The sequence below is a fragment of the Bemisia tabaci genome, chromosome 7, assembly GCF_918797505.1.
Source record: "Bemisia tabaci chromosome 7, PGI_BMITA_v3".
Taxonomy (NCBI): domain Eukaryota; kingdom Metazoa; phylum Arthropoda; class Insecta; order Hemiptera; family Aleyrodidae; genus Bemisia; species Bemisia tabaci.
Window position 1 is genome coordinate 15,202,076 of NC_092799.1, and position 13,988 is coordinate 15,216,063.

General features: G+C 38.5%; 1 protein-coding gene across 1 annotated transcript; it reads right to left on the minus strand.

Annotated features, from left to right (window-relative positions):
• Nucleotides 1-7,258: 7,258 nt before the first annotated feature.
• On the minus strand, nt 7,259-11,787 carry LOC109031909 (uncharacterized). Its single transcript, XM_072302332.1, has 2 exons — nt 11,351-11,787; nt 7,259-8,623 (listed from the first exon to the last, which is right to left on the minus strand). The coding sequence occupies exons 1-2, from the start codon at nt 11,480-11,482 to the stop codon at nt 7,889-7,891; spliced, it is 867 nt and encodes a 288-aa protein (XP_072158433.1). The 5' UTR covers nt 11,483-11,787; the 3' UTR covers nt 7,259-7,888.
• Between the last annotated feature and the right edge of the window lie 2,201 nt (nt 11,788-13,988).

A 13,988-nucleotide genomic window follows, 5' to 3' on the forward strand; every position in this document is an offset into this window, starting at 1 on the left:
CTCGTCTTTACAATTAAAGAGTACTACAAAGTTACCTTACGGTACTAATACTACTTGTCTTTAAGATATATACAGGAGCTACATATTTTGAAGTTAGATTCAAAAGTTTAGATGCTACTTTAGGCTAAAAAACCAGTGTAATGGATTACACTGGAAAAAATTCCCCTACTTTAATGAACTACTGAATGTAATATAAATAAATATATATACAACTTATGCGTCTGCTATTAACTGGGGTAAAGGCCCAGAGAACAAAACAAATAAACAATTAATCGGTATAATCAAGTTGATCTAATTGATCTGATAGCTGCGAAAACCGAATAAAGAGTTGTTACAACTGAGGCGATTAAAGACACCTTCAACTGTTTTATCAAAGAGATAAATTACTACTGACAAGATTAATATTATTATTTGTACAGGTGTTAATTACATTTACAATTTACTAATTTATTATTAAGGTTTGCAACTTCATTTTTTAATGTTTCAATAATCTTGTACAATAAAATTATTTTCTTTTCGAAATTTTGCTCCAGATCTTTTAATTTATCATTTACATCTTTATTATTATCCTTTTTTAAATTTTCCTTTTCATTATTTTTAGTTCTATCAGTATTTAGTTTTTTATAATTTTCTAGTTTAGTTTTCCTTAGTTTTTTATAATACTTGCAGCCCTTCCACGTTGTAAAATGATTCTCTTTACAATGAAGACATATCGGTGTGATTTTAGTTTTTTCCTCTTTGGCTTTAAGTGATACAGGGCATTCGGTACTAAAATGGGGGCCATTACAGATAATACATGTTATTCCTAGTTTACAATATCTTTTCGTGTGTCCATAGTTAAGACATGATTTACAAATTGGTACTTCTAAATATTTTGGACTTATTTTTTCTATTTTAATTTCGAAATTCTCAAGATTTTTAATTTTTTCAATTTTTTCAATAATTTTTGTCGATGATCTGAAGCTAATCTCGAAAAGAGGCAGCGGGTTTTTAGAGGTCGTCTGATATAGTTGTCTAATATTTTTAATTTCGATATCGGTTAAAGTGTTTTCCAAATTAATTTTGATTTTTTCTAGTTCATAATTTATAGGTAGACCCCTAATTACCCGCTTGAAAGTTTTTCCGCCAAAAATTGGAAGGTGTAAAACTTCACTCCCAGATCGACAAGTTTCTGGAGTGTTACTTTATAATCTTCCTCCGATTTAATCATAAGTTTAAATTTTTGGTTCGATTCGTTTTTCAAGGTATAATCAATCCTGTAATCTTTTAGAGTATCTTTGATAGCATCAGGTTCTTCGTTGATTATAAAAATGGGTGGAGGTTTCCTGGCGGAATTTTTATTTCCTACTATTTCTTTCGGTTCTAAATCTACTTTTGGTTCATTTTCTTCTGTTTCCATTTCAGAATGAGATTCTAAAATGGAAAAATCTCTTTTGTTTCCTGTGTTGTTAGTTGGTTCTAGAATTTCTTTTTTATTTTTTCCCAAAGTTGAATTTGATTTTTCCTCTTTATCAGTATTAGATTTTTTATCACATTCTTTAGTTAGGTCTATTTTCTTATTTTTACTATTAGAATTCGAGCTGGTTTTTTTTGAGTTTTTGTTTAGGTATAATTTTGCGTAATCCGAGTATAAGATATAATCATTATCTTTAATAAATTTTAACTTAGTTTTATCTCTCTCATTTTTTAGGACTAGGATAAGGTTTATACAGTGATTACATTCTATTATTGGTACTATATGTAGGCATTTATTTTTCTTTAGATCTTCTATTGATTTAGGGTTACAATTTTTACATTTAATTATTTCCTTGTTATGTTGGCATTTGAAACTTTTACTAAATTTAAATTTAACATCGGATCCTATTTTTAAGTTTACAGGGGTTCCATTTTTTGATTCTTGAGATGTAGGTAGTGAAACAGTCTCCGTTGAGATAACGGATGTGGAGGCCTTTTCCTTGGTTACAATCTGATGTAATTGAGGATGTTTTTTCCATAAGATGTTCCATAAATTGGGGTTTTGTTCCTTAAACCTTGTAATAGTGTCGTATCTGTCAGTTGTGATTAAATAGTCCACTAAAAAGGGGAGTTTTTTATCGTCATCAGTTTCTATTTTTATGTAACAATGAGGACATTTAAAAGCTAAAATTTCGTGTTGACATATAAGATTAGGTATTTCTTCAGATCTGCATTCACTACATTCAAAAAGTTCAATCCTATGCTTACATATAAAATTCAAAACGTTATATTGAGTTTCCGAATCGTCCATTTCATTGGAGAGAGAACCAACGGTCGAATTCTTGAAAGGTAATAAGGGCGGTTGTTTGTAGGTTAAGTTCGATGTGATAAAGACACATACACAGGAATTGGTAAAAAAGCTGAGCTGTACTCAGAGATGCTAGGTCTTATCAGTCATTATGGCTGTTTCGGTGTTGTCACATCTACGGGAGAATGCACTGATAGAGACAGATAAGCGGTAGAAATCACAAAAAATGTTACGTAATCAGATTGATGTCGTCAACAGATCCCGTGATATCTTTATCCGATGCACTGATATCTGTGAGGTCTAAGTGTAGAAGAAATCTGTAAAGGAAGATCTTCCTTTTGATACCAGATACACTGCTTAAAAACACTTTGGACTACACAAAAAAGACTAATCTCTAAGGAGCGAGCAACTTTCGGACTTCTCTTGGCTACGGTTGAAAACGAAGTCAGGCATGACACATAAGAAGTGTGATCTTCACGCCATCTACCGTTGCTGCTGTATGGCCCGAACTGTGTGTAAAAAATGTAGGGAATTGGTGCTGGGTCCGAACCATTTCGCGGGGAAAACAAACCCAAGAAGTTTCGATGCCGTCGTGGCTTTTACGAGATGCTAAGTTGGGTTTACTGACGAGTGTGATCTACTGATGAGGTTTAAAAAGATATATACACACCCTAATTGAAAACATTTTGGAACTTCTTGGCTTTGTTTTCCCCGGGAAATGGTGTGGACCCAGTACCATTTTTCCACCTTGTTAGGTACATGCAGTTCGGGCCATTCTCTGCGTTTTTTCCCCGTTTTTTCCCCATTAATATTAAAACCTCGGAAGTCAAGAGGCATTTTAGATGATCTAAATGAAAACATCGCTGCACTGCGTGAATGTCATAGGCTTTGGAGACCATATTTTTAATCCCTTTCTGGACGGGTTTTTTTTTTGTATTTTTTTAAATTAAACATTTTATTTAAACATTACGTAACTACCAACTACAGATAATATCGTTACATCTGTATCTATTTACATGTATTAATATTCTAAACAAGATTTATCTTAAATATTAAAGTTAAATACAATTTTCAAAACTTAAAGTATTTTTTCTTAAGTGCTCCTACTGCTGCGAAATATCGATAATCAAGCATTCACGCTTTGTCATACCCCCATATGGTTTACATTGTGATTGAAGGAGGTTTAAAGATGTCCTGAACATGGCATCATAAAAAGTGCAATTTTATATTGTAGTGCTTAATTTTGAACTCTAATACTGTCGCGATAAGGAAGAACGCCGCGCCGTATGAGCATTTAGAAATTGCCACGTGTCTTTCGATAAAAACTGAATTTACTAGGAAAATTGTAAATATTTGTTTCCAAAAATTTCAGACAATTTAGTACGCAATTTAATCCAAAAAATCTGAACACTTCGAAGAAAAATATGCATGATTGTCGTCAAAAATACATGTTTTATCAAGGGAAATGTTGCACCTCTCGAATGTTTATACGGCGGTCTTCCTTAGCACAGCAGAACAGTAGTCTAATTTTGTACGATGTGAATGGACATAACTAGTGTTGCACCAAACAGCATATCTCTTCGAGGGAAAACTGCGTACTCATATGAGCTTTTCCCTCTGTAGTGAGATTTTCAGCTTTATGCTGAATTTTAACGCACGTTGGCAAAAAACTCCAATACACTGTCTAATTTTGTGCTTAAAACTAACGTACGCAAAAAACACTTATAACCTCAACTCGCAGATACATTTTAAAAGAGATTGATGCATCTATTTTACGTAAAATTTCAATACGGAAGATTCGACCACGGAGCCAAGTTTGGAACTCTGGCTGGTGGTTCAATGAAAGGTCGGAGTCTTTCGGCAAATTTTCACGAGTGGATCTGGTCGACTTTTTCAACCGCAGATCGGCAAGGTTGCAAATCAAAAGAGAAAAACGCTGCAGTCAAGGACTAAATTCAGGTGTTTGGTGAATTTTGGCCAACGTCTGCATCCATCCACTTTAAACCCCACCTCCGAAGGTGGGTTGAGAATTTCGGATGTGGTTGTCATTGCTGCCAACATGAATACCTAATGTTGGAAGTGCACCGTCGCCCGGAGGGCATTTCGTTTTGTTGTAACGAAGGTTGACAGTAGGTAGGTTAAAAACTTCAACTAAATCAACTCACGAAAATATGCCCTCTATGGAAAAATATCTCCGGTGAGGAACGTGGGAAAAGGAATTGCAGTGGGCCGGATTTCATAGCTTGGAATCTGGAACCTCAATAATAAAAAGAGGGGCAGAATATCTTTTCCGCACTAAGTACATTTGTGGTAATTTTTACGATTATCGTCGATGCACAAAATCATTTTCGCACATATCAGATCTCAAACATCTGACAACATCGGCAGGGCATGCAGTTGGTTTCCCACAATCAGTTCTTAGTGGAGCAGCTATTCGCGGGCAATATAGCTTGATTTTAATTCGGTTATCCGGGTCAATTTTAACGATTGACGTAAATAGTTATTTTAGTGAATTTTTAATCGCGAATGTTTCAAGTTTTATATTTTAATCGTAATATTTGGTATGCATTTTTAAAGCGTGTCTTAAATCGATATCATGCCCGACAATTTTAAGATAATTGAAAGCAACCGGGCTAAAAATATGCTAGCTCATAAGAATGTGAGACACCGTTATTTCCCACTTCAAAAAAAAAAAAAAAAAAAAAAAAAAAAAAAAAAAAAAAAAAAAAAAAAAAAAAAAAAAAAAAAAAAAAAAGGAATCGTTTGGCCATGTTCCGTTGATAAAAGTTGCTATGCTAATTTTTTCAATCTTAGTTCACTCATTTTTCCTAAATATGCCTAATTTTTTTCTATGTAATATGCCACATACTACAGAAAATCATTCGTGCTAAAATGGTTTTGTGCGACAACGATAATCGAAAATATTACCACAAATGTACTTTGTGCGGAGAAGATAGTCGGCCAAATGAGGATTACGGAGGATCGCGTCCAAGATATTAGACTCCATGCCTACCCTTGCTATACCTGCCTGCTTATCTCGTCCGAGATGTTGGACTCCATCACTGGAAAAAAAAGTCGCTTGGATCTAGAGTCAAGACTCTTAAAAACATTGACAAGAAAAAAAACTCTTAATTCAATCGGATACTTTTTGCTTGAAACAAAACGAAATCCGCCTAAATCAAAAAGCTCGGTTTTTCAATTCAAAGGAAAATCGGATTGAACCAATAGTATTTTCTCTTGTCAATGTTTTTAAGAGTCTTGACTCTAGATCCAAGCTACTTTTTTTTTTCCAGTGTGGTCATCGCTGAACTTCTCACTTCTTTGCTTGAGTATGGAGTCAAATAACAAGTGGACCTCCCCAAGTTTTAAAGATCATCATGATAGAAAGTCGTATACTTCTTTTATCTAATCTAACTTGAACTAATTTAAACCTAACCTAACCTAACCAATTCAAACTTTTTTACGAGAACACATTTTTCCGTCTTTATTTCCCAAAATTGTCTTAATACATATTAAGACCCTATGCTCGTGTACTGTTAGAAAATACCTGCACACAGAAAAAAAAAGTACCACAATCCCAACTATACTCCTAGCGGATTTTGGCGCCAGATATCAAAATAGTTTCACAAACCACCCTGGTAAATATTGGCAGTAGAATCTGTGTTCCAAAATACCATAGACTTACAGCCGGCTGTAAGATTCCCAATAGCTTCTATAGCCGGCTACACAATTTCTTATATCCTTTTATAGCCGATGGCGATTATGCAATAGCCAGGCGATAAAGTGTATACTAAATGTTACTAATTACGGATGCTAGGACTTAGTGAGTTTTTGGACTACCGCTCTCTTTTTGGGCCGTAGTATCTTGATTTATTTTGCGAGGAAAGCTCCGTACCTTTGATTGATGCCTGCCATTCCTAATAGCGCGCCTTCAATTTCGTATGGTGCTGTTCAATACTTCTGGTGTGAAATAGTTGCTTCACGCTGCGGCCTGCGGCTCGGCGGGCGGGCGGCCAGCGCGAAACGCGCATTGGCGCCTACAAACCTAACAGGGATACTTCACGCGTTGCGCAATGCGTGAAGTATCCCTGTTAGGTTTGTAGGCGCCAGTGCGTCGCCGCTCCGCTTTGTGTTAGGCTCTAGTATTTAATCTGGCGGAGTCAGCGTTTTTCAACTCATGATTTTGAAATGTTTGCAACGATCTGTATGAATTATTCTCATTTTAATTTATTAAAAAAAAATATGTATTAAAGGAAAATATAATGTGTGCTTTGTAAATATTAAGGTGGTTCCGTATCAAATTTAATGATTTTCAAAGCACACGAATTTCTACACAATTTCTTATAGCCTTTCATAGCAGATGGCGATAAGGTGTATAATCCAGCGATAGGAACTATAGCCCGCCTTCATAATTTTTTATCGCTTCGTATAGCCCGACTCTATGATTTTCTCCGCCTCCTATAGCCGGCTATAAGAATTCTTATAGTATTTTGAAACGCAGCTCCTATCGCCAATTTTTACCAGGGCAGACATATGGTTAAGTCAGCTGAAGGTGTGGTTGGATGAACCATAACTGTAGCTGGTACGTCCTAATAGTCAGTAGAAGTGTTGTTGGATTAACTATACCGCTCGCGGGTGCTTTTAAACATCTAGCTGGTGCAACATCTCTTATGACTAGCTCCAAAATCAGCTGGAGGAATAGTTCAGATTGTGATACTCTTTTTTTCAGTGGCATCCCACAAGTTTGGACGCTATGCACACTTCGATTTTTCGAAAAAATTATCCCTCATTAAAGTGAGCAAACGGAGCCCAATATCGTGGACGTGATGGGCAACCGAACATCATGTAGACGAGCATGGAGTCCAAAATCACCCTAGTAGCAGAACAAATTTTTGTTTTTCTAAAAAAAGTATAAAAAAACATATCTGTTATCTAAATGATCGTTTTATATAGAAAACGTGTAACGTTTATAAAAAAAATCAAAGATCGGACCTGACCGTAACATATGAAAAATGATAAAAGCTAGATAAGGTAATTTTTTTTTATACACACATTTTTTATTTTTTTATATAACGCATGCATACGAAAGTGTTAAAAGTGAACATTTTTAAGTAACGATTATATAAAAAAATAGGTCATCATTTTCGTGAGCTTTTCGCGAATTTAAAGAATTTTTAGTATGTTCGCTAAAAGCTCACGAAAATCATAACATTTTTCTATATAATGGTTACATAAAAATGTAACACTTTTGTATGCATGTATTATATGAAAAAAATTAACTTTCGCACATAATATTTATCTTTTTCCTTCTGTGGTTCTGCTGCTAGGGCAAGGACGCGATGCTACATTACCAATATCGACGGTGAAACCACCAAACCACGTATCTCGGTTTGTGACGTCGCAGACTTCCTGTCATACTTTATTTTTTAAATGAAAAGCTACTTAACGTCCAGTCTAGAAAATTTCCGTGATTTTTCCTCTTTGTGCGGAGAAAATTCCGTGAAAATTTCAAGGAATGATATTGATTTGGTCTACTTCAAAAAAATAAAATGCGAGCGGAGATTTTTAAACACCGCAAACGAGATACGTGCTTTGGTAGTTTCACCGTCGATATGTGTCTGAACCTCAACCTGATGAACTACGGTCGGCTCCCGGGAGACGAGAGGGTCCGGAAAAGTCCTGACTGTTTCGCCCGAAGAAATAAGGCGGACCTGCAGGAGTGGATGGTGGGCTAGCTCTTCGGCCACCTCCTTGGCCACTTGTTCGAGGCCCCGCCGGTGCCGATGCAACCGGGGCGGGTGGATATGCTGCTGCGTTGGCCGCCGCGACAGCTCGTGCACGCTCACTCAACTGCCTTTGATGAACCCTGATCATTTCAGCCTCCCGCTGTTCTCGTATCGCTCGGTCCCGCTCTTGGATGGCGTGATCCGCGCACCTCTTCAGAGAAAGATACGTCAAGCCCGTGTATATACAACCGAGTGCATAGGTGGGGATGAGTACAGCGCAGGTCAAATAACTGTCGATGTTCTTGCAGGCTGCATTTTGGACTTTGGGACAAGCGGTCCTGTAGGCGGGGGGGAGAGCTAGGAAGGCGTTGACGGCCGTGCTGCAGCCCGACATGGCCGCCTCCGCGTTGGGCGTCAAGGGGTCCGGGTTGTTGCTGCGGCTACGCCGTGTGTTGCGGGAAGTTTGGGGAGGATTAGCCTCGAGTTGTCTCTCCTTGACGAGCTGGTACTGCCGACAAGGGTCGACCGATGACTGCTGACTTGGGTTCATGTTTCTGTCGATCACCAACAACACTCTTCGGATGTTCTCATTCAGGTCACTGGACGGTGGAGTGCCAGGCATGGTACTATCGAACTGCAAATGGAGAAAAGTTCGGCCTCAATAGATTTTTCGAATCCTTTTCATCCGCAGCACTGGAAAAAAGAGTCGCTTGGATCTAGAGTCCAGTCTCTTGAAAACGATGACAAGAAAAAATACTCTTGATTCAATCGGATTTTTACTCGGATCAAAAGGAAATCCGCTTAAATTAGGAGGATTGGTTTTTGATTTAAGCAAAAATCCGATTGAATCAAGAGTATTTTTTCTTGTCATCGTTTTCAAGAGACTGGACTCTAGACACAAGCGACTTTTTTTTCCAGTGAGGGCTCCCACAATTTCTTCATCTTCAAATTCACTCACTTTCCCTGACTATTTGGGCTATGTCGACCGAACAGAATTATGCGCGGGTGGGAAAGATTGGGTGTGCTCGTTAGTACTCGGGCGGTAAGAATGCTTGGGAATTATAAAGCGCCAGTGACGTCAGCAGCAACGAAGCCGTCTCCGTTGTTGTCCTTTCTCCGCTATAACTTATGAGCCCTGTCCACAACGCACTTTTGCCATGCCCACGGCTCATGAGTCCCGCATTCAGTTGACACATACCTCTGTTTGCTGAATTTAAAATATTTTATATTTCACCAAAAGGAATCACGCCCACTGGTCACATTGTTTCTTATCCACCTCGCAACGGGCACACCCCCATCCTTCCCACCCACACGCAGTTCTGTCTGGTAGAAATACGTCCATTTTTGCCAAAAAAAATCGTCCAAAAAAATCGACAATGGATGATAAAATAAAAAATATACATAGCAAGATTTTGTGTTATTTTGCACCGATAGAGGGATTAAAAAACGCTGGTACTGACCCCCCCCCCCCCTCCCCCTTGTAACGCAGCGTGACTCGAACTCATAACGCTTGCACTCCTCCTTCCTGGAGCGTTACGTAATTTTATGAACGCTCCCTCAGCTGCTCGGAAGAACTTTATCATCGGAACTATGCAGTTGACTCGTTTCTCTAAATGATTTTAGTGAGTGCGTAAGACCATGAAAGTCGAATATTATATCGTATTCGACGTCACTTCCAAACAGACAGTCGAATATGGTCATGCTGACAGGATGACAGGAGACAAGTGCCAAAAATAGATGATTATGGGGTTTCTCTCAGGAGGAGACGAAGGGGAGGGGGGAGGCCCAAAGGAAGGGTGGCCACAGGGGTAACGTTGGATGGTGTCAACGATTAGGGTGTCAACAAACCCAAAATCTGATCATGGAGTCAACAATTGTTGACGTCGTGCTCAGGCAGTAAAACGTAAAAATGGGCCCTGGTGTTAACGATCACGGTGTTAACAAAAAGGAACATATATTTCTCACAAGTAAAATTAAAAAATTAGGTCCATAGGAGAGGTCTGGATCACGTATAGTTAGAGTAGGTTAGGTTTGGTCAGGTGAGATTAGATTAGGTACGTAAAGTAAGATGTGGGAAAGTTTGGTTCAGTGAAGTTGGATTACTTGAAGGTAAAGTTGGGTTAGGTTAGGTTTAGGCTAAAGTAAATAACACAAGAAAAATAAGACTTCGAAAATTCGAAAGATGTTATAGGGGGAAGTTTTAAGTTTCGTTGACACCGTGATCATCTTTCATATGAGGCAGAACTTTTTATTTATGGATGATCATAATGTCATATGTCAAAAACATAGAAAGGCATTAAGGCAATTTATACAAAATGAGGGAATGTCAGCTATCAGAGGGGCTTTGGGGGAATAGAAACTGAGGTGGTTGAGCGTCGCAGAGCGCCTGAGAGAGCTGTAAAAGCGGCTTTCATGTATGCTTGAATTGGATTGATCTCACTAATAGATAAGATGAGATGTACCCTCCCCCCCCCCCCCCCCCCATTCGTTCCTCTCTCAGAGTTGATTTGGCTCTTTCTGCATACATTCGGGAGAAAGGAACCAATTTCCTACAAATTAAAATTAATAATAATTGTCTTATTTTTCTTCCCCAAAGGACTAATGTATAACCCTGTTTGTCAGGCCATGAAGTACGAGGTAAATTGAATCGTAAATACTATTAAAACAAAAAAAAATATGAAAATGAATTATAATGCGGCAAATTTGACTTTGGTTAGAAGTAGAGGAACGCAGCCTCCGTATGCAGTTACCTAAAATGAATTCAAACTTTGAGATAAGAATTTTTCTTCGTGAGAAATAAAAAAAGTGGTTTTCGGAAAAAATATTCGTTCCTTTCTTTTAAGCTCGACCCGAGTAGTGCGAACCTGATACGTAAACGCTTGAAATAATTTGGACTGCATTTTGCAATTTGGACCTATAAATTCTGGCTCATCTAAAAAAACACTTATGTGCATAGAGAAACTAATGGTACAAACGTTGTTTTTAGACCGGGCCGGAATTTATAGGTCCAAATTGCAAAATGCAGTCCATTTGATCGGATGAAAACATGATGAGCCTACTCTGCCGTGCTGAGTAAAAGCGCCGCATAAAAATATGAATGTTGTATAAAATTTCCCTCCGTAAAATACTTATTTTTAAAGAAAGTTTTGAATATTTTTGCTTGAACTTTTCAAACTTTTCAGATCGAAGTTCAAACGAAATCCTCCGAAAAATGGGAAGAAAAATATTTACGAATTTTCTTAGAAATTCATCGTCTTCCGAAGGAAATTTGGCAACGTTTAAGGCTCATACGTCGCTTTTCCTTAGCACGGCAGTATTGAAGTTATCGAATGATACGCGAAATTCCGCTGCATGAACTCACCGTTAATATACGTCTGAGGATGGGCCGTCTTGGATCGGTTCGCATCCGTGGGGTGCGAGTGCCTCGCATGGAATTCGCGTAATTGACAGCAATAGCCAATACAACCACAGTCAACAGAGATATTGATCCCATTTCGGTCAGCTCTTACACTCTCGAGGAGTAAACGTTGATTGCGGCTGTGAACTGAAGGGACACTTTTCACAAAATCAAATTTGAGTCGGTGACCTTTGCTCTACCCTCACTGATGGCAGTGACTGTTACCTACTAGCTTACTTCGAACGAACTCTTTCGCTTATATATATATCCATATATGTGCCAGAGTGACAGCGAACCCCAACACGTGACAGACTATTCGAACCGCGCTGACATTTTCACGAATTACACTCTCGGAATCTGACCCGATTGCGTCATAAATGTTATGGGCTTGCCATGAAAAATGACAAAAAAGGTATAAAAAAAAAAAAAAAAAAAAAAGACTTGAGGGCTCCGAGGAAAAGGAAGCAGTGGCGTGGCGTGCTTTGCGATATATCGATTGTTATGCCATTTAAACCTATGGAAAAGGATCGATAATCAGGGTGTTCGCAGCGAACACCTTAATAATCGATTCTTTACCATAGGTTTAAATGGCAGAACAATCGATATATCGCAAAGCATGCCACGCCACTGAGGAAGAGTCGTATAAAAAGGGCGCAAACGAGAGTGGAACGAAGAAGAGGATCAAAAATGAAACCCACTCCATTAGTTGTGAAATTTGTTGTCGGATAAAAAGTGTTGCTGAACGCCGAGCACGTGTAGTGCGAGTAAAAAGCAGCCCGTGGCAGATGACGCACTTCTCGATCTCTTGCCGTTCTAATCGGACCGATTTCAGCAGAAAGGAACAAAGCCACAACAGCTATCACCTTTAACCCTCTATTGCACATGTACACAAATATGTAATTTAACGTTTTTTTAAAAATTCTTCACGAGCGCAACAATGTTTCTGAAAGCATCTATGAAAGCCCAAAGTTGAATTCTATTGGATAAAAATGACGGAGCCCCTTCCAATGTTGCTAAATTAGGTTAAAAAACGTGTTTTTTCGGCAACCTTGGGCTACGTAGATCGACTCTGGCAACGCATTTTCGGCGCAGGATTTAGGTTGGTAAGAGTGGTCGTATGACAATGAAAAAAATATGTGCATTTGCAGCACACGTCATACTTTTTTTAGGTGACAACAGGAAATAGCAGATGCATAATGGGTTTTCAATAAAATGATTTTAAACCGAATAACATATATGTGATCTCATGCAACCAACTCTGGTGGCGATAATGACAAGTCACGTATCATTCCATGCAACCGATTCTGCTCGCGTGACCATTATTATTATCGACGCATGTGTCGCAGGCAAATAGTAAAATTAGGCATTTTGTCAAATGCCTAGGCAAACAATCAAATATTCCAACTTAGATTGAAATTCTGTTTCATTTCCTGATTTTTGACAAAATAATTAATTTCTCCTGTGAGGCAAAATTCTCAGTAAAAATTTGCATCGCACAATAGTATTTTAAACCATTTTCAGCTCCTGCGCAGACACTTATCTGGAAATTTTCAGCATGTTATAAAATGCAGAATTTTCAGAATTTCATCATTTAAAAATATGAGAGGCAAATAAAGAGGAGGAGACAAGAAAAATTCGTATGTTTGATGAGTCATTTTTCCAAAAAATATTGAAAACTCGCGAGCTCCTCGCCATAAATTCAAAAAATTGTACAGACCGTCAAAATTTAACTATCTGCCTAGGCATTTGACAAAATGCCCGATTTCACTATTTGCCTGCGACACATGCATCATTTGGAGGTCGAACTCAAAACGATCGAAATAAGCTATATTCTGTTTTCGCGCGCTTAATGTCTCACGATTCCAAAAGCTTTCACGCTTACGGAAAATCCAACTTTTCCCGAGATTTTTTCTCTTTCTTCCTGCTACTTTGATGGCTTCGAGTCTTGCACCTTCGGCCAACTTTTAGGTCTCGATACACGATCAAATTTCCGAACCAATCACCATCAAAGTGTCGGGAGTTATCAGTCTTAAAATCATTACTTTGCTTAATTTTTAAATGAAAACTTGGCGAAAATATTTCGTGCGGCAGGAAAAGATGAATGGTGGCACTCCATTCTGATAAAAATTGAAGGCCCGTCCAATTTTGATCAAAGAGGACTGTTGCATGGTGACCATTAGTCATCAACTGGTCTACTTTGATCAGAATTGGTTCGGACGTTGATCGTGTATCCAGGCCTTCAAACTAAATTTTGTTGTCCGTAGACATCATAGAGTAAAAGGGATTGGCACATTCCATGCTCCAGGCTTTTCAGATTTTCAGGGATTAAGGCCGAGTGGAATCTGTTTCTGCAGATTCACTCGTCAGTTCCGTGAAAATTTGACGCCACTACCGGGATTCGAACCCGGGACCTATTGACTTAGAGCCAAGCGCGCCAGCGAGTGATGGGGGTCCAGGGAGCGAAGCTCCCTGGCTAGTATATATTAACAGGATGACGGTACGACGGCTCCAAAAAGTTCTTATGTGTTTCCACTAGGTGTGAGACGAAGGGTGAAAGGGTGGCAACGCAGGGTTTCACAATATATGAGTCAGTGCCTGACTG

Coding starts and splice junctions, on each gene's coding strand:
- LOC109031909 (XM_072302332.1), bottom strand. CDS start 11,482: ATGGGATCAATATCTCTGTTGACTGTGGTTGTATTGGCTATTGCTGTC. Junction 8,624..11,350: donor TCCTCAGACGTATATTAACG/GTGAGTTCATGC, acceptor CTCCATTTGCAG/TTCGATAGTACCATGCCTGG.